General features: G+C 38.9%; 3 protein-coding genes, 1 long non-coding RNA gene and 1 pseudogene across 8 annotated transcripts; 3 read left to right on the plus strand and 2 right to left on the minus strand.

The window, feature by feature from the left end:
• Nucleotides 1–1,140: 1,140 nt before the first annotated feature.
• On the minus strand, nucleotides 1,141–3,730 carry LOC123474195 (peptidyl-prolyl cis-trans isomerase-like 1). Its single transcript, XM_045176124.1, has 5 exons — nucleotides 3,685–3,730; nucleotides 3,418–3,525; nucleotides 3,303–3,355; nucleotides 1,314–1,329; nucleotides 1,141–1,247 (listed from the first exon to the last, which is right to left on the minus strand). Exons 1-5 carry the CDS (start codon nucleotides 3,728–3,730, stop codon nucleotides 1,141–1,143), a joined length of 330 nt encoding a protein of 109 aa, XP_045032059.1.
• A 3-nt stretch (nucleotides 3,731–3,733) lies between these two features.
• LOC123474288 lies at nucleotides 3,734–7,841 on the plus strand. 3 transcript variants are annotated; one of them, XR_006648901.1, is made up of 9 exons: nucleotides 3,734–3,876; nucleotides 4,039–4,149; nucleotides 4,221–4,530; nucleotides 4,594–4,692; nucleotides 4,852–5,090; nucleotides 5,166–5,275; nucleotides 5,513–5,881; nucleotides 7,247–7,342; nucleotides 7,403–7,841. It is a non-coding gene; the product is annotated as an uncharacterized LOC123474288 (long non-coding RNA). The 3 variants fall into 3 exon arrangements; XR_006648899.1 differs by having other exon boundaries at nucleotides 3,754–3,876; nucleotides 3,989–4,149; XR_006648900.1 differs by having other exon boundaries at nucleotides 3,819–3,924; nucleotides 3,989–4,149.
• Nucleotides 7,842–7,883: 42 nt separating this feature from the next.
• Nucleotides 7,884–9,564, minus strand: LOC123474197 (annotated as a pseudogene).
• An 809-nt stretch (nucleotides 9,565–10,373) lies between these two features.
• Nucleotides 10,374–11,983, plus strand: LOC116927205 (vegetative cell wall protein gp1-like). Its single transcript, XM_045176126.1, has 4 exons — nucleotides 10,374–10,468; nucleotides 10,555–10,689; nucleotides 10,757–11,060; nucleotides 11,118–11,983. The coding sequence occupies exons 1-4, from the start codon at nucleotides 10,374–10,376 to the stop codon at nucleotides 11,607–11,609; spliced, it is 1,026 nt and encodes a 341-aa protein (XP_045032061.1). The 3' UTR covers nucleotides 11,610–11,983.
• A 254-nt stretch (nucleotides 11,984–12,237) lies between these two features.
• On the plus strand, nucleotides 12,238–14,849 carry LOC116936317 (glutamate carboxypeptidase 2). Of its 3 annotated transcripts, XM_045176212.1 has the most exons (7): nucleotides 13,551–13,595; nucleotides 13,662–13,752; nucleotides 13,819–13,926; nucleotides 13,986–14,127; nucleotides 14,190–14,274; nucleotides 14,338–14,430; nucleotides 14,499–14,849. In XM_045176212.1, exons 3-7 carry the CDS (start codon nucleotides 13,882–13,884, stop codon nucleotides 14,692–14,694), a joined length of 561 nt encoding a protein of 186 aa, XP_045032147.1. In that variant the 5' UTR covers nucleotides 13,551–13,595; nucleotides 13,662–13,752; nucleotides 13,819–13,881; the 3' UTR covers nucleotides 14,695–14,849. The 3 variants fall into 3 exon arrangements, 1 of the variants encoding a protein (XP_045032147.1); XR_006648876.1 differs by lacking the exons at nucleotides 13,986–14,127; nucleotides 14,190–14,274; nucleotides 14,338–14,430; nucleotides 14,499–14,849 and adding exons at nucleotides 12,238–12,703; nucleotides 12,782–13,346 and having other exon boundaries at nucleotides 13,416–13,595; nucleotides 13,819–13,867; XR_006648875.1 differs by lacking the exons at nucleotides 13,986–14,127; nucleotides 14,190–14,274; nucleotides 14,338–14,430; nucleotides 14,499–14,849 and adding an exon at nucleotides 12,238–13,346 and having other exon boundaries at nucleotides 13,416–13,595; nucleotides 13,819–13,867.
• Nucleotides 14,850–23,596: the final 8,747 nt, after the last annotated feature.

Raw genomic sequence — 23,596 nt, forward strand, 5'->3', positions numbered from 1 at the left:
CGACTGTTGCATATTCCCAGGAAGACGAACCAACCTTGTATTATTCCAAGAAAACCAACGTCCTATTTTTAAGAGAAAAAAGAAAGCTACTCAACAAAAAAAAAAAAAACGGGAAAATTTAACTATTAATTAAACAACTAGTAATATCCATACAAATAATTTACATGACGGCCCTACATATTCCAATTGATGAAATGTAACAACTTCCTGACATGATTAGGAAAAAACCACCGACGATCGATAAACAAATATCCCTTTTTTCACGAGAAAAGGAAAAGAGTAATAGTTTACCGTACGAAAAAACACGCTTAATCAACGTGGAATTCTCTTCTCCGTCACCCAATTCTACAAACAACAAACGTTTTACCCTACGTCGGCCAATCGCTTTACTAGTGAACCAATTTTTTCTCTAATTGATATCTGGAAGACATGACAAGTCAAACATCGTTATTTAAAATTACGAACTAAGTTTAAAGTCAAATTACGTGTGATTACATTCAGTATCGTAGAACATGTTGTTACAGTATACTTAAACTATACTATTTTGATTACATCCCACGAATTTCATAGACTGTCTGAGCTTTCTGGCACTTTTCAAGCGATTTTTCATTAAACAACAAAATTGCTTTTTCGTTATATGCCACCTTGCTATCAACATAAAGAACACATTTCTTTGTGTCATTACCTGAAACCATTTCACTTTTCTATTTGTTACATTTCAAAAAAGGTTTCTTACTAAAAACAAACATTGGAAGACAGAAGTCGACACAACGATCAAACTGCGTTGCCTATTGATAACAATTCATATATACGCGATTGCTATGTTATGATTTTTTATCTAATTAATCATCAGTATAGTTTTAAATTTAATAAAAATAACATTCATAAAAAAATTTTTTGTTTGAATTTAGCGGTTGCCATTCAAGAAAAAGGGTCCTGACAGGTGTCCTGACGTGGATTTCTCCACCTAAACCTGCGTCTGGTTCCCAAACGGCTCATGTCTATATATATACATACTTCAAAAGCTCATCATCGCTAATGAAAAGCAGCTAGAAAGGAGGCATTATGTCATAGGAAAATGCCAAACTTGTAAGCACAGGAGACCAAGCAAAAAAGATTTTGTCGCGTTTTTTGTTTGTACTACGCACTGCACTTTTTATTGTCATCTTTTCGGCCGTTGGCATCTTTTCGGCCCCCCTTTCGTTCACCCAATATTGAGTGCTTGCCATCAAGCCATTTTGTTGGGGCTAAAATAAATTTGTAAATTTATACTGATTATTATTTCTTACAATCAGACACAAGTTCTCAATAACCTAGTGTTATGAAGTAGGGGAGAGTGGGGCTAGTTGGCAGGAGGGCAAGTTTGCAATTCTTAATTTAGACAAATTGTGTGAAAGAGGTTTTATTGAAATAATTCATAGTCAAAGATGTTTATTGTGCGCACATTTGTGCAAAGTTTTATAAATTTATCCCAAATAGTTTAGGAAATAGAAAATAACAAAATTTTTTGCGTCAAATCCACAATAGTTGCGTGCTTGGTATTCATCAATTTGATCTTTTCTTGGTATGCATATAATTTTTAAAAAATATTAGTTTTATAGAAAATTGTGTCCTCTATCGAACTGTAACAATGGATTTGTTTTAATCAATTATAAAGGAGTAATAAAAATTTTTATTTGAATAAACCCCGGGTTGGGGCAAGTTGATACATTGCAACATGGGGCATGTCGGCATAGGCATTATACATGCATATGTATAGAGTAGGGGAGAGTGGGGGCAATTGATACACTTTTTGGTTTTTTGTATTTCTTGGAAAAAAAACTGAAAAACTTAATATAAAAATTATATAGAATTTTTGCCTATTATCTCAGCTACTAAACGATATTTTTTTTAATGAGAAAAGATTAATTATAATAGTAGTAAATTGTAAAAAACTGAGGTCGCTTCGAGTGTTTCAATTGCCATGGAAGCAGGGCAATTGAAACGGTGTGTCGACGCAATTGCAACGTGGGTTTTCCCATAAGGAAGCTTCTTCATACCCACATAAAATGTAAATCACGATATCTCAGCAGCCACAACTGCTAGTGTGATCAAATTTTACCACTAGGTACAATGCGATTTACAGATTTTTTAAATATGCTTAAAGTAGATCGTAATTTAGTTTAAAATATTTAAATAATTAAATTAAAAAAAAACCATTAAGCAACATGCTTTTTAAAATAAATCCCAAACAGCGAATACAAGTATTATAGTTGTGTTAACATGATGATTTACATTTGTTTAAATGAATTACGTCAAATACTTGCAAAAAATATGCATAACCACTCGCAGACAGGGAATATAAACAAAGTGTTTCAATTGCCCTGCAATAAGGTCATCGTTACATTTAATTATTTAAAATTATTTAAGAATGAAGGGAAAAATTAAATGACATTAAATTGTAGAAAAATGAATTGCAAATCATCTGAAACTAATTTTATTACTAAAGCGTAGCGTTTTAGGGGTTAAAACAAAAAAATTGAAAACGCAAATTTAACAGACGGAGAACAAAAAACAGTTTTTTCGAGATATCTTAAAAAGTTTTGAATACAAAAACTCGTAAATTTTTCTAAACTTGTAAACCCCCTCATTCTATTAACCCTAATTTTTTCAAGAAAATTCCTCTTATACGGCGAGAGAAACAATTTTTGTTTCAATTGCCCTGTGTCTCAATTGCCCCCACTCTCCTCTACATGGCCTGTCAAAATGTCAGGGAATTGTAAGTCAAATTTTTGCTAGATATGACTTATGGTGAACAGTGGTATGCATTAGAGGCCATAATTTGGCAAATTTTAAGTGCTTCACTTTATACGATGTTCACCTGTGAAATGTTTGCCTGAATTATGTATATTTTTTTTAATTTTTTACATTTAAGGCTATTAATCTTTATGTAAGTTATCACAACTTCTTTCTGAGTTTCCCACTCTAAAATAACTATAGGATTTTTGTTTATTGTAATGTTATTCTAGTTTGTTTACAACATCAACATTTCACTGAAATCCGTATTTGAAATACATGGGGCCAACTTACCCCACTACCACTGCCAACTTACCCCGTTAGTGGGGCAATTAGGCAAATTTTTTTTAGCTTTTTGAACGTTGATTTCGATATGAATTCTTCAACGTAGATCAAATAAAAAAATAGCACGAGAAAGCTGGTTATCTGAGCTTTCTTTTACAATTTTTTGGGTGTCAAAATATGAAAAATTATAGAAATCAGAGAAGAAATAAAAAAATTGTACCAACTAGCCCCACCCTCCCCTACTGAGATCCATCAGTGTTTGGCCCTGAGTTTGCCATGGATAGTATGCCAGCACCTGTAAACAATGAAAGAATGTAAATGGAGTAGATGTGGTTCTTTATCTATTCAGGAGATAACCTGTATGTTTTAATTCGTCATGTAGTTCATCGGAAAAGTTGCGCCCATATATAGATGCTCCTCCTTTTCCAGCACCAGTGGGATCACCACCTATTGCTTTCTGATAAGCTTAAAAGTAGTTTAAATGGGGGCGCTGGTTCGGGTTGAAATATAAAAGTATAAAAATCAAAACGAGAAAAACTACATTTAAAACGAAACTTCAGGCGAGAGCTTGAGAGCCAGAAAACAAAACTGACTATCCGTGAACTAGGAATGCCCCAGCAATACAAATGCTGTGACAACCAAAGTGTTGAGGATAGAAGCCATGTTCCATCTGGCGGAGGCTAGTGTAATACCTATGTTCGTAGGTATTACGACTACTGGACGCTAGGCTTCAGTCGTCTTATCTTAACGAATATCGTATTCGATGGCGTCGTCGTTTGTGGCTGGCCAACTGTCTACTGTCTTAGCTATTTTAAGGTAATATAACTAAAAGTGATGACTTAGGTGACATTTTTAATGACCAAGGTGCTACATTCCTCCAAATACTCATAGTGCTTTATTGTACATTTACATGTCAATTGATTTTAAGGATTTAACTTGGCCTAATGGCAGAAATAAAGTAGCATGCCATGTCTGTAGGTTGAATTCAACCCTTTCAAGGAAGAAATGTGAACAATTAGTCACTAACCATGTTGCCTTACGCCTATAAAAATTAGTAGAATCCTCTCAGGCAAGAGCTATTGAAAACAAGTAAGTGTCGGAAAATTATTCAGCATAAAATGTTTTCTCTTTTCTTTTCAATGTTTCTGCCCTTCTTTTAGGAAAAAACAGCTTTGGTGCATAGACTGTAATTTCCATGGTTGATCAACCATGGAGCAGAAGTGATTTCAACCCGAACCAACTCCCAAATCAAACTGGATCGAACCTCTTGGTTCTCCACCCCTAAATGGATCGAACCTCTTGGTTCTCCACCCCTAAATGGATTGAACCTCTTGGTTCTCCACCCCTAAATGGATCGAACCTCTTGGTTCTCCACCCCTAAATGGATCGAACCTCTTGGTTCTCCCCCCCTAACCTTTACCTAACCCCTATTCTTGTTTTAATTGAAAAAAAACTTTTTAATATCTTCAAGTACGTAAACAATTCACGAAATTCAGGTGCCAATTAATCATTCTGCTTCGTCTGCTTTTCCAGGGAGACCAAGCCGCACTTTGTGGAGTGTTTGCGTATTCGGTTCTGAGGAGCCACTTGCTCAACATGTCAATTTGCATTTCTCAACACATATTTCCAATGGTAACATGCAGTGTTCATATTTTTCTTTTTGAATGAGATGTTACATTAGTTTCCATCCTGTTCAAATGTCAGATGGGTTAAAAATTACTTTGAGGAAACGTCTGAATTTAAGCCCCCGTTAAACCAAGTTTAACGTTTCTCTCAATTCTCTTTTTCTAGGCCATAGCCGCACGATTATTGGCATAGAAGAAAGGGCACAGGGAAACGCACGTCTGCTGATACTTGATCGAAGTCACAAGAGCGATCAGATGCGTCTTTTGACGAACAATTCCGGATCGGCCCAGAATAATCCTGCAATCGCCAAAAAGATTTTGGTACCTATGGCGGCTTTAAAGGCCAAGCAATACCAAATTGTTTGTGCAGACGGCGGCTTTGTTGTTGATGAACACGAGTACTCGGTGAATTGTTTTCAAATTACAGCAAATTAAAAATTTTGGAAGCAATTATAACAGATGTTTTCTGAATATTTGCAGCAAAGTCGAGTAATCCGGTCGACACGTATTCCGTAACTGATTTGGCGAAGAAGTACATTTGACAGAAATGTGGCGCACGCGTAAGATTTCTGTGGTACTGCAGAAAGCAGGTATTGTATCTAAACAAAATGTTTTGTAAGAAAAAGTATGCCCCATTTACCTCGTTTTGTTACTAAGTCACTTGAAAAAAATTATATGCATGAAAAATAGTCCTAATACTAAGTATGTTTTGCATCTCATCTAGTAAAATTCAGTAAGACGACGCTTGATAAATTTTGTCTTCTATAAATTAATCAATTATAAATTAATCTTCTATAAATTCGCCACCGTTCTACCTGACGTCACAGCAACTCCAGATTTTGAAGTATCTACAGCAGAACCAAAACAGCCTCATGCCGCAACAGCAACAGCTACTTTTGCAGCTTCAAAATCATTGCAGGATGATGCAACAACAACAGTTGCGACTTCAACAACAGCAGCAACAGCAAATGATACGAACTGGGCAGCCATTTTATCCTAGTCCTCAAGGACCTTTTCCTATTGGTTCCCTACCCCAGCAGCAGCAACAGAATTTTACGAGAGCAGCCGTTCCTCAGACGTCTTCAGTCCAACTCCCTAAACAGCAACAACAGCAGCCTTACATGTCGTGCCCCCCCCCCCACCGCCCTCTCATCTCCATAACGGATTCATCGGGAGTGAGCGATCAAGAGTTGCAGGTATATAATATATAGTTGTTTCCTTTTTCTTTAGTTTCCGATGATGTCTCGTGACATTGGATCGATTCCATTTAAATTTTTTTGCTAATGCAATTATTAACCATCAACAAAGTTAAGTTGGCTTTCGTTTCTGATGGCATCTACAGGGATGATACAGGAAGTCTATCCTTACATGCAAATTTGGCGGAATCACATTTTGATTTACGATTGCCTATTAGTCTCTTTTAAGCTTCCCATTTATGGTTATGCAGATTTATTAACGATAAAGGTTAAAGGATGATTTCGCATGTTTCTTAATGCAATTTTGTCAGCGTGATAGGATTAATTAGCATCTGTAGTATTAATTTTTTTTAGATGCGTTCAAGATAACCTTTCGGTTTAGAACGCATCTGTAGTATTAGTATGTTTTTTAATTAAATTATAATATTCTATTTAATAATTAATTTTTATTGTATATGCTTCAACCTTTTATTGTATACGTATCTGTAGTATTATTTTTTTTTTTTAGATGCGTTCAAGATAACCTTTCGGTTTAGAACGCATCTGTAGTATTATTTTTTTTTAGATGCGTTCAAGATAACCTTTCGGTTTAGAACGCATCTGTAGTATTAGTATGTTTTTTAATTAAATTATAATATTCTTTTTAATAATTAATTTTTATTGTATATGCTTCAACCTTTTATTGTATACGTATCTGTAGTATTAATTTTTTTTTAGATGCGTTCAAGATAACCTTTCGGTTTAGAACGCATCTGTAGTATTAATTTTTTTTAGATGCATTCAAGATAACCTTTCGGTTTAGAACGCATCTGTAGTATTAATTTTTTTAGATGCGTTCAAGATAACCTTTCGGTTTAGAACGCATCTGTAGTATTAGTATGTTTTTTAATTAAATTATAATATTCTTTTTAATAATTAATTTTTATTGTATATGCTTCAACCTTTTATTGTATACGTATCTGTAGTATTAATTTTTTTTAGATGCGTTCAAGATAACCTTTCGGTTTAGAACGCATCTGTAGTATTAATTTTTTTAGATGCGTTCAAGATAACCTTTCGGTTTAGAACGCATCTGTAGTATTAGTATGTTTTTTAATTAAATTATAATATTCTTTTTAATAATTAATTTTTATTGTATATGCTTCAACCTTTTATTGTATACGTATCTGTAGTATTAATTTTTTTTTAGATGCGTTCAAGATAACCTTTCGGTTTAGAACGCACCTGTAGTATTAATTTTTTTTTTAGATGCGTTCAAGATAACCTTTCGGTTTAGAACGCATCTGTAGTATTAGTATGTTTTTTAATTAAATTATAATATTCTTTTTAATAATTAATTTTTATTGTATATGCTTCAACCTTAAGAGCCTAAGGTTGAAGAATCTCGGATCGCCCCTCCTGTGTTGCTATACGAAGCATCTATGCGCCGCGCTTCCCAGTGCTCGGGAAGCGTACATTAAGGTACGTAAGCAAGTGTTTAATTATAAATTAAAAATTGCCTTCATTCCGCTTTCAAAGTAGCATCTTTCAGCGTAACATGGTTCCTCTGGCAAAATTGTTGGATTCTATCGAGTAATGCTCCGCACTTACCCGTTTGGGATAAAACGGTCTATAAGACTCAACGGGTCGTCAAACTTTGCATGAAACTACAAAATCTGGTGGCCTTCTTTTGCGTTATGAATATTCCAAAATCTCACAAAACTACGGTGATAAAATAGCTTCTACGCGTGATGTCTCCAAGAAGGCCTAGTTTTTGTGTTGATATCCAGGCGTCGGATAAAAATAGTCTTGATCACGAGTCGTTTTCATTACCTCTTGTACACCGTGAAGTTCTAGTTCATTGTAATAGCCGAATTGGCGTTGTGCCTTACGACTTTAAGTCTTTCCTATTGTAATCATTCTCCAACATAATGTTGACGATGTTACTCTTGAAATCTTCCCAAATCAAATCCTGGCAAACTAATTCCATTACTTCGTTTCGAGGGGGTATTCCTTATGGCTGAATATAAGATTACAATGCATTTCAACTGCTCAAACCCAGTATATTGATAGAGGATTAACACTATGTACTGAACGACTCTACCAGTAGAACGGGGCCCTTTCTCGTAGAAGTCTGACGCCAATCTTTTTCCATTCAGTTGGTCGTATCCACAATTCTTGTGTCGATTCTAAACAAGACATGATTGCTGCCCCTTTCCACGCCACCATCGAAGGATCCATTTCCTTTGGCCCAACTATAATTTCTGTCTGCTCCGGTCGAAACTGAAAGGGGATTTGGAGTAACAGCCTATTGTGCAACCACGTCGACAATCCCTCGAACTTCGCTCCACCTCCAACGAGAAGAATGCAAGAATACATGCGGCGTTTCATGTCGTCCGATGCTGGCAGAAAACCGAAAAAATAATATACAAATTTCTTTTTTGCCAATTAAAATTTGTCAACTCACAACAACGCTCAATAGAATGAAGAATCACTTGGTCTAGACTGTATAAAAGTTGCTGTTGGGGTAGATCATCAGGGGCTGCATCTGCGGCTAAACTATCAACAACGAGATCTTCTTCGCCTTGACCACCAGCATTTGTTGAATTGTCGATCGCGTCCATGGAAGCTGTCGAAGTGCTTTGGTTTTCCAAGGCCTCTTTGTGAGCCCTCCTCTACAACAAGGTGTTCTATTAATGATTTATCTCTTGGGAATTTGGTGATATAAAATGCGGGAGCATACGCTAGTCACACGCAAATAGTTTGCATCGTAAGGATCCTCAGGATCGCCCGATGCATTGGCCACGCTTGTCCTGTCCAGTTAATGTAAACACTTCGGTGTTAAAAAGCCCCAGAGGGGCTAACAGTAGTTCATCGCCAATCTTCAAAAGAAAAGGAGGCTCATAAAATGATCTAGTTTTTCTTTTATTAAAGATACCTAATTACCTTGATGTGGTAGCGAAGAGTGGCTACTCCTGGCCTTTCAACCACAAAGTTCACGTCCCTGAGACCACAGAAGTCCTTAATAAAACCTTTGAGGTGAATGCTCTTAACGTGATCATAGTAGCACAATTGTTTTTACGAGATTTAAATGGCAATATCCTTCTTTAATCCTTGTCAAAAGAGCGCTGTCTAATGGGTGTTGTGGTTGGCATTCTTTATACGGAAAACCTGCACGTTGTAGTAAGTAGAAAAATGCTTGTGTGATGTCAGACCAAGCTGAATAAGTAGCAAACCGACTAACTCTTTAAAGAAAAGTCGATTGTAAATGTCAGGAATGACCAAAATAGCCCTGTTGTGTTTTGTAGATACAATTAAGCTTTGATCAACTAGGAATATATTTATAAAATTTACCTTCAATTCTTTTTTTGGGATTTCTAGCAAGTATGTAATACAATGGCCCCAAATAGTTTCCAGATCTGCAAGAATGGAGCTCAAAGATCCACCCACACCAGAATGAATGTTCAAATCACCATGCCGAAAAGGAAAGTGAACGTTAAATTGGTCATCAGAATGAGCATATAACACCTGGATATTGAACCGATTCAAAATAAACAAAGTAGAAGCAAGAAAAGTAAATATTAGACCTGATCTCCAATAACATAGTCCTCAACATCAGATTTTGTTACAAATTATAACTTTGACACTGAACCTTGTATGGGAGTGCATTGTTTGTTTGCTAATGTTGAAGAAGGTTGTTGAAATGGTGATGGTTAATGGTTGCCAACACAAAATACAGTGCACTTGTCAAATAACAGCTGAGATGAATTGTTGAATGGATTAAGACCGTCAGAATGAGATGATGGTATTTCAACCATAGGATTTGTGTTATTTGTAACCTTTCTCCACAGGCAGCATCCCTTGCAATTTATACGTTTCACAAGCTACTTGTTAAAAGCAGAATCTTGAACATTGGATTCTGACTGGCAAAATATAAAACTAATACCTCTCAATTAGTGATAGAATAGCTTGATTGAATGCAAAAGTAGTTGGTTGTCAACAGTTTTTTACAATTTAGCAGCTTGCATAGCTGATCAAAGATTTAGCCGTTGCACACCAATTATCCATTTGATGTTCTTCACTTGAATAACACATAAAAGTAGATGACACACAATCAGTTTATATCGAATTTTCAATTGAATTTTAACACAGTTAACAAGTATTCTCACAGAAAACTCCTTTGATTAAGTAGGGTTCCTTTTCAGTAATATTTATGCAAAATTCAAATAATGTTGAAAAACTTACCAATGATAAGATTCAGCAGTGAAGGTGTTACAAGTTCATGCCAATTACAATGGCGAACACATTTAAACAAGTCAAGAAGAGACTTTTTAACTTTTTTCAAACCTTCACCTCGGCAACTGCATCCAAAACTGATGGGGGGTATGGATAAGCAGGGTTGCCAGACTAGATCATATCCTAAGGGGAAAATAAATAAATAAAAAACGTTTTGAAAACGACTGACCTTGGATTGGCCTTTGAACTCAAGGTTCATTCACTATCTATCACCAAGATGCCGCGGAATCATCAAGTCCCCATCAACCAATTCCCCTCAAACTTGTACAACATGTACGATGAATTTGAGGTTGAAGATTGTTTAAACCGAAGGTAAGTGTAATATTATCAAATTTAATATCATTTTTAAATTTTTTTTATCTTATTGTTTTTAAATTATTTTTCTTCGCCGTTTGTAGGGTTGTGCAAGTAGAAAATCGGAGAAAGGTCCAATATTTGCTAAAATATGTCGGGTACGACATACCCGAATGGACGGATTTTTCTAACTGCAATAACTACAGGTCCCTCATTGGGGAATTTCTACGTAATGAAAGGTAAGTTAATAATTAAGGTAAATTCTTTTTTTAAATTTAATTAACGTATTTTATCTATTTGTTCTAGGGCTGCTACAGTGGACCAGGCCGGACCAGCCGATGTCAACGGTGAGGTAGAGCTGGACGGCGAAGCCTTGCTATATTGCGAGGCTTTGCTGGCCAGCGAAGCTTCACCATTAGGCATCGGCGATTCGGCCGGGGAACCTGATCAGCTGTCTGAAGGGCCTGATTCAAACCTCGAGCCGCCGGCCATCGAGACCCCAGCAATCATGCTCCCGGCCGTCGAGACCCCAGCCATCATGCCGCCGTCCGTCGAGCCGCCGGCCGTCGAGACCCCAGCCATCATGCCACCGATGGCATCGAAACAGGCGGTAAGATTTTTTAGTATAAATTTATTTAAATTTTTCTAATAAATCTTTTAAAAACAGCAACAGGCTATGGCGTTGCTGGGCCAAGGGTTTCGGCTTTTGGGGCCTGTCCTGAGGCACTTGGTGGCCAGTGAAAAGGCAGGACTACCTGGTCCTTCTTCCCCTCTACCTGGTCCTTCATCCCCTCTACCTGGTCCTTCATCCCCTCCACCATGTCCTTCATCCCCTCTACCTGATCCTTCATCCCCTCTACCTGATCCTTCTTCCCCTCTACCTGGTCCTTCATCCCCTCTACCTGGTCCTTCATCCCCTCCACCATGTCCTTCATCCCCTCTACCTGATCCTTTATCCCCTCTACCAGGTCCTTCATCCCCTCTACCAGGTCCTTCATCCCCTCGACCAGGTAGTGCAACGCCTCGTCCTGGCCACCATTCAGGATCACCCAAAGCCGGTCCAGCATCGCCTATCGCAGGTCCATCAAAACGGAAAAAAATCCGGTCGGAGGAGAAAAAATGGAAATACAAAATATGCATTAAGGTAAGTTTAATTTAATAAATTTATCAAATTAGTTCTTTCCCTTAACTCTTTTCCCTTATTTGCAGTGCAAAACAAAAGGCCACATTTCCAAATTTTGCCCCGAGAAGGTCAACAATTTCCCTCCTCCACTACTTTATCCTCCTTCTTTTCCGCCTCCTCCTGTAATTCTTCCTACTTCCTTTCCGCCTCCACCTCTACTTCTTCCTCCTTCCTTTCCACCTCCTCCCCATTACTACCCACGTCCTCCTTTTCCCGTTCCGCATTCCACCTTCCACTACCCTAACTTTAATGCCAATAATTTCCGCCCTCCATTTTAATTTACTTTTTTTTTATTATTACTTTCTCTTATTCTAAACTAGATTTTCATTTCCCACTTGTCCTTCCCTCTTTTTATCCTGTGTTTTTTTTTGTTTAAAAAATAAAAATTTTTTACCTAGAAAAACGCTTGTATATTAATTTGCTAACATTAAAAATATTCTAGGCCATATTTTACCCTGCAGTCATGGTTAATTATTTTTGTTCAAAGGCCAATCCAAATTCCAAGGTCAGTCGTTTTCAAAACGTTTTCTTATTTATTTATTTTCCCCTTAGGATATGATGCAGTCTGGCAACCCTGCTTATCCGTCAGTTTTGGATGCAGTCGCCGAGGAGAAGGCGTTGTTGAGTAGAGTAGGCTAGAGTTAACCGAAATTCAAGTTCATAATTTAAATTCTAAGTTAACTGCACCAACTAACCGAGTGGAAAACCGTTACCCTTTTCTAATGATTAAAATGTTTTACGATTGCTGTGAACATTTTATTGAACCCGTTTTACAAAGACACAAGTTGATGCTTGTTTTCGATCTCATTTGGACCAATGCAAAGATAGAGATCCCACGTAACTTCCCTGTTTTTCTTACAGCGCTCAAACAAATCAAGAAAGCAATCAAATCATGGCTTTACAATCCCCTGTTAAATTCAAGGAAAAAGGATGAAACGCAGCCTGTCATCCATTCACATTGTTCGCCATCCGGTTTTCTAGAGAATTCTTCTCCTACAATTGCAACAGAAGCCTTTTTCATAAAGAATGACAGTTTGAACAGTGAAGCGGATTTTTACCACTCTGAGGAAGTATTGAAAGAAAATATCTTGTTCCTGGTTTTAAACGAAAAATATGACGAGAAATTCCTTTCATTTGAACTATTGCAGAGACGTGATCGAGTTTTCGCGGAAGCATTGTTGCATTGCAGTTGCTTAGATGTGCACCTTGCATTAGCAAAGCGAAAAATCCAAAATGTAAGAAGAGAAAACTCCATTGATGTTGAACAGTTTGAATCATTTACAAATCCTGAAAAGAGCAAAGTGTTTGAAGTTTCACACTTCATTGATTCTAATAATGTGACGAGAAACTTGAGCATCGAATTGAATTGGGACGAACAATATGTTGGAACCATTCAGCCAGACCAAGAGAAGATGGCCAATAAAGAAGATTGTGAACGACAAGTCGAAATTGATCAAACAAGTTCGCAGTACGATTATGGATGGGCCCGTGAAGAGGGTCTTGATTTGTTGAGGATTCTGGGTTCAAATTTCGAAGAGAAGATTAATGGTGGAGTCGCATACTGTGAGTGTAACTTCGAGGGAATTCAAAACGAAGAAGTGACTTATGCCATAGCGAAATTCGAGTGTCAAGTAGCCGGTCAGGCTACGTCAGACTACAAGGTCCTCATACAACGTGCAGTGGCCTACATCAACGTCGACTCTGCCATAGAAGGTATCCACAACTCAAAGTTAACGTTATCTATAAAAGCGTTATAATGCTTTTACTTTCCATTTTCAAAAGGTAATTATACTCTAAAGAGTCAAACTACTAATTACCTTCGCTGTACTCAGTAATCAGAGAAGCGGCCAAAATGGTACCCAATCCTAATCCAGTAGAGGTGGAAGCCTGACGTAAAACAGTTTTTGACACTTGGTTGGCGGCCAATCCGGATCCGAGAAATCCTACCCAACCACGGAAAGAGTAACGTTGAAAGTTTACATCCAAGCTACAACACGATACTTAATTTTTATGGACGAACGATTGCAGCATTGGTAATTTAGGAAGTGGTAGTGATTACACCGTCTTCATTCATGTTCTCGGCGTCCCATCGATCGACGTTTACTACGATTATCAAGAGGTATAGTTTTACTTGATACATATCAAATAGTTAAGTGTCAATCGAATTTATTTTCTCGTGGAACAGAAAGCAGGATCTTACCCTCTTTACCACACTCTTTACGAGACTTATCATACGGTGGCTAACTTAATGGATCTTTCCGGATTCAAATATCACCTTGCTGTTGCTCGACTGGTTCGTTGGCTCGTTTTGTATAAAACACAATTTTGACTAACAAATTTCTATTGTAACAGATGGCTGAATTGACTTTGAGTCTCAGTGAATCAGTTATTCTTCCGTTTGACGTACCGAGTTACGCCAGTTTCCTGGAACAAGATATCGCTAAAATTGAGTCACGGTATAAGGACGTGGCAGTCACGAACGGAGCAACTTTTGGTCTGCCCTTTAACTAAAGTAATTTTCTAAAATCTGTCGTATAACTGGCCTTCTCTTTCCAGAACATTTTAGAAAAGCAGTTGCTCATTTCCGGAACGCAACCGAGTATTTTACCGACAACATAATACCACGTTTGGACATTATCAAGTAATTGAAATCAAGTTAACATGTTCATAACGATCTTGAGAGTAATGAAATAGCTTTACCCAGTCCTTTAGCCGTTCGTAAAATCAATGACCAGTTGATGCAGCTTGAAAGAGGATTCGTCGATCCTCATGGCCTTCCCGGGCGTCCTGAATTCAAGTATTCGTTTATAGGAAGTTTACGTACTCCAATTTTCAAGCTAAATCAGCATTTTTCTTTAATTTCAGTCACATCGTGTTCGCTCCTAGTTCTGTGGATAAATACTCCAGTGATACTTTTGCTGGCCTGGTGGATCTGTTCAAAACTGTTGGCAACCAAACGGAAGCCGAACAGCCCGGCACTTGGCGTCAAATCAAACAACACCTTTCTGCAATTTCTTTCTTAATCGGTACTGCAGCTGACTCTCTTCGAGAGGGATTCTAGATCCCCACCACGATCACACATTTTCGTTTTACTCTATTTGGTTGTATAATCTTTGCTTTCTGATTTCGCATAACACATTTCTGTCCGATAATTGGTTCACTTTAACAAGCCACTTCAAACGTGCAATATATTGAAACAACAATTTCAAATCTCAAGCAATGATGACTTGATAGTTGTTTCAGTGAAATACTGGGAACATTGAGTACTGTAATTAGTGTGCAGCAGCTTTGAATTGGTAGATGATGATCAGGTACGTGAAAATAATCTCCATCGTCTAAAACATTTCAATTCGTGAATTCAAAAAGTGCGTTGTTCGAGATTCTGAAGTCAGTACCGGAATAATAAGTTTCTTCGATAAAGGCAGTAACCCGTACAAACTCTGTCGATCTCCGTTCTTGTCCAACTGTGATATTTCAATGATGAATGACGTAATCTGGAGGCATAACATCAAACCATGAATACAGGTAGTCTACGTAAGAAATAACTTTGAAATAATGTGATGAGCTTGTACTTTAATTCTGTCGGTAGAAGCCATAACATCCGCCTGTAAGAATTTAGATTTCGTCAGCCTGTTTCAAGCTCAATTTATCATTATTAAAAATACAGGAGTGTTTAGCTAGACTCATAAATGTTCTCAGTTATAACTTGACAAAACGGATAGCTTTGATGTTAAATTTCGCAAACAAAAAAAACTAAATTGGCAATAATAACAAATGAACTTTATTCGTTACTTCTTTTATTATCTATTGAATAGAATCATTTTTATGCCAGAAAAATAAATACTTATGAAAAACGCCAGAATAGAAAAATCGTATATGGTCTAATCACGGATCGTGAATGGAACGTGTATCAGTCCTGTTACGTTCGTAACGAGTACGCTTGGATTTACTCTAGAAAAGAGGCAATTAAATAGTTCAACGAAATAGTCATATTTCGTCCCTGCACTTGGGATTCACACAGTTACGCCAAAAAAAAGGGAACACGCAAATAAGGAATGGAAAATAATTAGTAAATTTCTCGAGGTCGCGAAGCGACCGAAGAGCAGTTATGATTGTATGTATAATAAAGCGAGACCTTAACTTATAGTGTTGACACTTGTATTTAGCCCTTTCAACGCAAACAAAAACAAAAGAATAACGATATGGTCCGCCTCAGGACCTCAACGCCCCCTTTATCCTCAGACCTTTAAGGCTCGGGAAATCTTCTCAGGGCCGCTGATCCGAAAGAGTAGGCCAACTCTTCACCTTTTCTGTTGGTTACTGCCAAATCCTCTTCCTCTGAAAGGAATGAAGAAAAAACGATTAATAAAGTTAGGAGCGGGTTGGGGGGGTACCTTAACCTAAGTTAAGGTCTCGCTTTATTATACATACAATCATAACTGCTCTTCGGTCGCTTCGCGACCTCGAGCAATTTACTAATTGCATGTAAATCGCTCGACCTTAACTTATAGTGACTTCAAAGCACGTTAACCAGACAAACCACTGGCACCACCTAGCACTTGGCTAGCCACGCTTTCTTTCTCGATTGGCCGACTGTAATGCTTGGCGAATACGCTTTCGGACGACCAGTTGCCCGAACGCAAAATTGTTTCGATTGATAAACCCGTCGCCACCGCCTTAGATGCGGCCGCCCCACGGGTGGAATGCGCTGAATAGATTGACGTGTCAATTCCTGCGTCGCCCAGAAAATCTTTGATCCATCTGGCCACCGTTGAAGCGCCGATCGGAGCGTGGGGGGATTTAATACTTAACATGAGATTAGAGTTAGAATCCTTCCTGAACTTGCATGTTTCTTTACAATAATAATCAAGACACGAGACTGGACAGACGTTTGACAAAACCGTGAGCTTTTTTAAGGAGAAGATCGCTCCTGCTGAGCTAGGTGTCTGCGACTTTCTGAGCTTTGACAAGGCGAACTTCACTGCCGGCCCTGAGAAAACCATAGACGAAAAATCAATAGATGCAATCTCCGAGACCCTAAACAAGGAAGTGAGAGCCAACAAAATTACTAATTTCTTTGATAAAACTGCTAGGCTCAACCCGCTATCGGGGCCTAGCGACTCGATATAATCCAAAACTGTATCTGTGCTCCAAAACCCAGTATACTTTGGTTTGGGAGGGGAAGAATTAAAAATTCCTTGCATCAGTTTGACAACCAGAGGGTGTTTACCTACATCCCAGCCCTCTATCTTTTCCAGCGTACCGGACAACATTGACCGATACACATTTATTGACCTGTACGCTTTACCTTCTTCGAAAAGATCCGATAAAAATTTCAAAATCAAATTTAGAGTAGGAGACAAGGGATTTTCACTCCTCTTAGAGCACCAATGGAACCAAACGTTCCAGGCACTTTTGTAAGTAGCTGATGTGGTTTCGCGATTGCTGGCCAGGAGTAATTGCACCACTCCTTCCGAAAGGCCTCGGTTTTCATATCGTCGCCTGATAAGGTCCATGCGGCCAACAGGAGGGACCCTCGCACTAGGAGTGGGTGGCTGGTGCCCGTCGCGTCCAGCAACAGGTCCTCGCTCGGTTTCAAAATGCGGGCCGGCCGACAGGAAAGCTCCAAAATCGTTGGCCACCACGGCTGGGACGGCCACACTGGGGTTACCATCAGCACGTCCGCTCTGTCCCTCCTGATCTTGATCAAGCATCGGTGGATCAGATTGAACGGGGGAAACGCGTATCCTTTCAGATTCTTCCAATTCTGAGTGAAAGCGTCCAACGCCACCGATTCCGGCTGGGGTTTCCAGCTCATAAACCGCGCCACTTGCCGGTTCCAATGGGATGCAAATAAATCCACTTCCGGTGCCCACAGTTCCGACAGCTGGGAAAAGATGGACGACTTGAGCTTCCAGTCGCTGGACTCCCGTTTCCATCTGGATTGCAGATCTGCGAGAGAATTCAATATTCCAGGGAGATGAACTGCGTGGACCGAAATTTTTCTACTCTCGCACCAACACATAATGTCCGCCGCTATATCGTTAAGACTTTTCGAACGCGTCCCTCCAGCTTTGTTTACATAACAAACGGCCGTGGAGTTATCCATCATTAAACGAATAGAAATTCCCTCCAATTGACTAGTGAAGGCTTTGAGAGAGTATAATGCCGCGAGAAGCTCTAATTCATTGATATGCCTCAGCCTATCTACTTCCGTCCAAGGGCCCCTTGTCGAGACCCCATTAAGCACGCCACCCCACCCTGAGTTTGATGCATCCGAATAGATGGTCAGATCGGGATCCACCGCCAACATTGGCTTTCCGTTACATCTAATCAAATTAGCAACCCACCAGGACAAATTGATTTTAGAGCCGTTGTCTAATAAAACCAAAGATTTAAATTATTTTCGAACCGGACGCAACCATCAATATAGAGCCTCTGCAAATCTCTATAATGGGACTGGGCAAAAGGAACGGCCTTGATCGCCCAAGCAAAAAGACCGAGGACTTTAGCAAACTCCCGTAAAGGAGCGGAACTTTTCGACAACAAATTTTGACACAGACGAATGATTTCGTCAACTTTTTCCGTGCGTAAGGAAAGCGACAGGTTACGCGAGTCTACAATTAACCCCAGGAATTCGATTACTTGGTGGGGGGTGCCGATAGATTTCTCTACATTTATCACAAAACCACATTTTTCTAAAAGCTCCGTGGCAAACAAAAATTCCCGCTCCGCCTCCTTTTTGCAAGAATTTAATAGCAAAATGTCGTCTAAATAGATGACAAGACGAAAACCTTGGGACCGTAGGAAGGTCACAATAGGTTTAAGAATTTTAGTAAATAAAAAGGGGGCGGATGTCAGACCGAAGGCTAGCGTTTTGAATTGGAAAAGTTGCCCCCCCCCACCTGATTTGAATAAACTTTCTGTCTTCTTGGTGAAGAGGCACGGTAAGATATGCGTCCTTCAGATCAATTTTTGTAAAAAAATCGTCGGGACGAATGATCTCTTGTAAAGAACTAACCCCTTCCATCTTAAAATGAGGGGAACAGACAAATTTGTTTAAAGCTTTCAAGTTTACTATCGGCCTAAACCCACCCGATTTTTTGGGAATAATAAACACCCCACTGACAAAACATTGCTCCGATTCTTCAACCGGCTCAATAGCTTCTTTTCTTACAAGATCCTGAATTTCTTGATTACAGAGCGCCCATTGACTCTCCCCCATTTCCATGTTGCTTTGGTTACGAGCTTGAAACGGGCTCGCCAAAAACTCTAACTTTACACCCTGACTGATGCTTTGTACGATCCATGGATCACTCGACAAACATTTCCAGGAATCCACAAAATGTCTTAATCTACCTCCCACAATGGGCGGAGAATCTAAGGAATAATTATGTAAAGATAAATTTTCCGACCTGATTGAGTGGTTTCCTCTGCTCCTGTTAAAGGTGCCGGATGATCCGCCGTTATAGCCGTTGCTATAGCCTCCTTGACCGAAATTTCCTCCACGATGAGATCTTGAGGAGCCACGATAACCGCTGCTGCCCGCTCTAGGCCTTGATGACGAGCCATGGCTGCTAATAATGCTTCTAAGAGTTTGGTCGTCTGTTGCCTCCTTCACCATGTTCTTGATGAAGTGTCGACCAAAAAGCGAAGCGCACTCCCGTGGCTTGAAACGGTGGGGCTCCTTCAACAAGGAGAGAAATTTCGGATCCAAAACTTTCAGCAAGTTTTCCCGTCGGCTGGTAGTCACATTGTGAAACGTGTGGCCCCAGAGACGCAGGGCCGTATCCGCTGCTTCTGCCAATGGAGAATCTTTCAAATCTGCGGATTCCGCAATTTTTTCTCTCAGGAATAAAAGCGGACGCGCTACATCCAAAATCTTGTACTGTTCAGCTTTCAGGGACCTTTCCGTAGCCTCCGCCTTGGACATCTCTGGAGTTTTAATGTCTTTGAAGCGGCGCGAAAAAGAAGAGTCTACCTGGGGACAAACTAAATCAAAACCAGAGTTAGGGAAACTCGGAACGAAACTATCACGAAGATTTCTGGCTTCCGGCGCGCTTAAAGAGGTTGTCATCCAGTTCCTGAAGACTTTCATTCTCTTCCTGGCCACTGTGAATTTGAACTGCTTCGATTCTTGACCCGGCGGCTGAACTGGCTGCCTATCTCCATTTTGTTGAGCTCGCCGATCTTCTGACTGCTCTCTCCTTAAACGATCTTCCTCCACGATTCGCTCCAACCTTTCTCTAGACCGTTCCCTCCGTTCACGCTCCAACCTCTCCTGTTCTGCCTCGTCTGGAGCTCGAGATCCGCGACGTGGGCTGCGAGAACGATCCGGCCGATCTTGGGCTGGACGACGCTCTCGTTTTGAACGACGAGAACGGCGAGAGACTGAAGAATCACTTTCCGAAGATGACGAAGTTGAACTATCTGACGGCATGACCGTTTTGCGTAAGAGCCGAAAAGCGTCTGAGGATAAAGGGGGCGTTGAGGTCCTGAGGCGGACCATATCGTTATTCTTTTGTTTTTGTTTGCGTTGAAAGGGCTAAATACAAGTGTCAACACTATAAGTTAAGGTCGAGCGATTTACATGCAATCCGCGAGGGGAAGCCAGCGTTAAGCAAAGCGCCCTCCTATGGTCCTGTCGCTCAGACGGTTTACCCTCTACTGCCTCTTACAACAGGTAGACAAAGGCGTCTGGCTAATTGACCCGCCATCTGGCAGAGACCAACACATAATTAGGGATGGGGATATTGGCGGGAGATACAATTGTAACATTCGGCCCTTCCTGACTCAAAGTTCGCCATAAAAAAAAAAAAAAAAACAAAAAACGAGAACAAACAAAACAAAACACAAAAGGGAACAAGACGAGCACAACTGATTTAAACAAAAGAAAAGCAAAACAAAGAACTTCGAAATTTCCACTTTTACCAACCCTCCAGAATATTATACCCTCCCTCCGCTCACGGCTCTAAAATTACCAGTTAAACACACGTGTTAAGAACAACGAAATCACAAAACAAAACAAAACAAAAACGAAGTAAATTCAACATGAATATACATTTTCCTTAAATACTAACCCCGCTTCATACCAAAAAAAAAAAACAAAAATTAAAAAACAAAACAAAACAAAATTCATCTAATACCTTTCCCTTGGCCTGCGACTTAATAATAATAATAATAAAAAAAAAAAATGCAAGGAGACGATAGAGAAGGAAGATCGTGTTTAATACTGGTCAGTGAAGTCCTTCATCCATACTGGCCGTCTTGATTTGCGACCGGCTCTTGTAGTTGTTGTCCTCTCTTCTTTTTCTCTCTCATGTTCTCTTCTTTCTTCTTCTTCGTTTTCTCTTTCATGAACATCAGCTATCTCTCTTAGTTGTTCTTCGTCTTCATCTGGTTCGTCTATCCTGTCTTCTATTCCTTGCTCGTCTTCATCCCACTCGTCGTCAACTCTACCATTGAAACGACGAATTTGGCATACGTGGGCATGAAAACGCCGGAACGAATTTTTTTTTCTTACAGCGGGCAGGTCTTCTACTAAAAAGGTCGTAGCCGATACTTTTTTGACGACTTGAAACGGGCCGGTAAATTTGGGAAGGAACTTCTTTGTTAGGCCTTTCTTACGTGGCCGGCGACGGACGAGGACTAGGTCACCGGGGAGAAGTTCGAACTGAACTCTCCTGCGTTTGTCGACTCGTTCCTTCACCGCTCGTTGTTTCTTTAAAATTCTCAGTCGTGCGGCTTCTCTTAATTTATGAACCCGTGATAGAAAATCAGCGTGGCTCTCTTGCTCTTCAGCTGGCCATGGAAAAAGACGTTCGACGGGCAAGACTGGTTGGCGACCGTTCACCAGCTCGAAAGGTGTGATCGCGGTAGTTGATTGACGTGCAGTATTGATTGCGTAAGCTGCTGCCGCCAGGTGCTTATCCCAGTCATTGTGCTGTGCGTTGATGAAGGCACAAAGCGCAAGTGTTAATAGTATAGTCATTTTAGCTTTTGTACCTCAAACAATTAGTAATGAGAAGTTTTATTAATGAGCACTATTTCGACATACTTTTTAAGTAAGTGTGTAAAAAAATTCAAAAATCGTACGTAGGGATCACATATAAATTTTCAATTAAAAATTAGAAAATAAGAAATGGGGGTGTAATTTTAAATTTTTTTTTGTTTTTATTACATGTAATCAAACTGTATGTGTTAATAAACGTGTGTTTCTAATTTAAATGTTTTTTGTGTAGATTTACTATTTTTTTATTTTAAAGTTACTGAAATTGGTTTCCGCGTCGAAATTTTTTCGCCGTGTTTAACACGGCGCTTATGGCGCTACGCGTCTTGTTAAAATTGATGCTACATAAAAACTAAATAACCTAAAAATCCCCAAATAGTCTAGTTTTGTAGCCAATATAACCTAGTTTATTTTGTATTAATTATATCTTATAAAAATAACACAGTAAAAAAGTTATAACCATTACAAAAAAAACTCCCCTTTTTTAGGTTTTTCCAAATTCCGCAAAATTCAAGTTGCTTTTACAACACACCCGCTAGGGTGACATTTTCGGGGGGGCGCTGCAACTTTTACTCGACTACAACTATACAATTGAAACCTATTGTTATTGATATCAAAATGTGTCTGCTAGCACAGTATCACCACTGATGTATTTCTTAGTGTTTCATTTTGGATAATCTTTTCAAGGTATTTTATCTTCTTAGTGTAATTGCCAATATAATGTAATGTAGTGTAATTGTTGTAGAATTAGAATATGATTATACTTTGCTTATACTTTGATTTAGAATATACTTTGCAAAATATGCAGGCCGTGTTATTAAATTTAGGATTACTCCTCGTTCCTATTTTTCGACACTTCAACATTTTGAATTTTTTTATAACAATAACAATAGGTTTCAATTGTATAGTTGTAGTCGAGTAAAAGTTGCAGCGCCCCCCGAAAATGTCACCCTAGCGGGTGTGTTGTAAAAGCAACTTGAATTTTGCGGAATTTGGAAAAACCTAAAAAGGGGAGTTTTTTTGTAATGGTTATAACTTTTTTACTGTGTTATATTCATAAGATATAATTAATACAAAATAAACTAGGTTATATTGGCTACAAAACTAGACTATTTGGGGATTTTTAGGTTATTTAGTTTTTATGTAGCATCAATTTTAACAAGACGCGTAGCGCCATAAGCGCAGTGTTAAACACGGCGAAAAAATTTCGACGCGGAAACCAATTTCAGTAACTTTAAAATTAAAAAAATAGTAAATCTACACAAAAAACATTTAAATTAGAAACACACGTTTATTAACACATACAGTTTGATTACATGTAATAAAAACAAAAAAAATTTAAAATTACACCCCCATTTCTTATTTTCTAATTTTTAATTGAAAATTTATATGTGATCCCTACGTACGATTTTTGAATTTTTTTACACACTTACTTAAAAAGTATGTCGAAATAGTGCTCATTAATAAAACTTCTCATTACTAATTGTTTGAGGTACACCCCCCTTTTTTGGCTAGAATGACTATACTATAAAGTCCGGTTAACGCGTTCCACCAGGCCGTTTGTTTCTGGATGTTCGGCTGTTGCTTGAATATGCTGAATTCCCCACTTTCTTATCCATTCCTCAAATAGTTCAGATGTAAAACATGATCCCTGATCGGAAATTATCCTTTGTGGTGTTCCGTGCCGGTAGAGTATGTTCGATTCTAAGAAGATTGTCACAAATTTGGTTGATGTGTCCGGAACAGGCGCCATTTCAGCCCATTTGGTTAAGTAATCGATACAAACTATGACGTGACGATGGCCACTCGGCGTTTCTTTGAAGGGTCCAAGATGGTCGACGCCGCTGGAAAGGAGATGATGGAGGCTCGATAGGTTGAAGTTTGCCGACTGGAAGACCAACAGAGTGTTTGTGTTTTAAACAAAAGATACATGAATTTACAAAATTTTGGACAC

This window comes from Daphnia magna, linkage group LG7, assembly GCF_020631705.1.
Source record: "Daphnia magna isolate NIES linkage group LG7, ASM2063170v1.1, whole genome shotgun sequence".
NCBI lineage: Eukaryota > Metazoa > Arthropoda > Branchiopoda > Diplostraca > Daphniidae > Daphnia > Daphnia magna.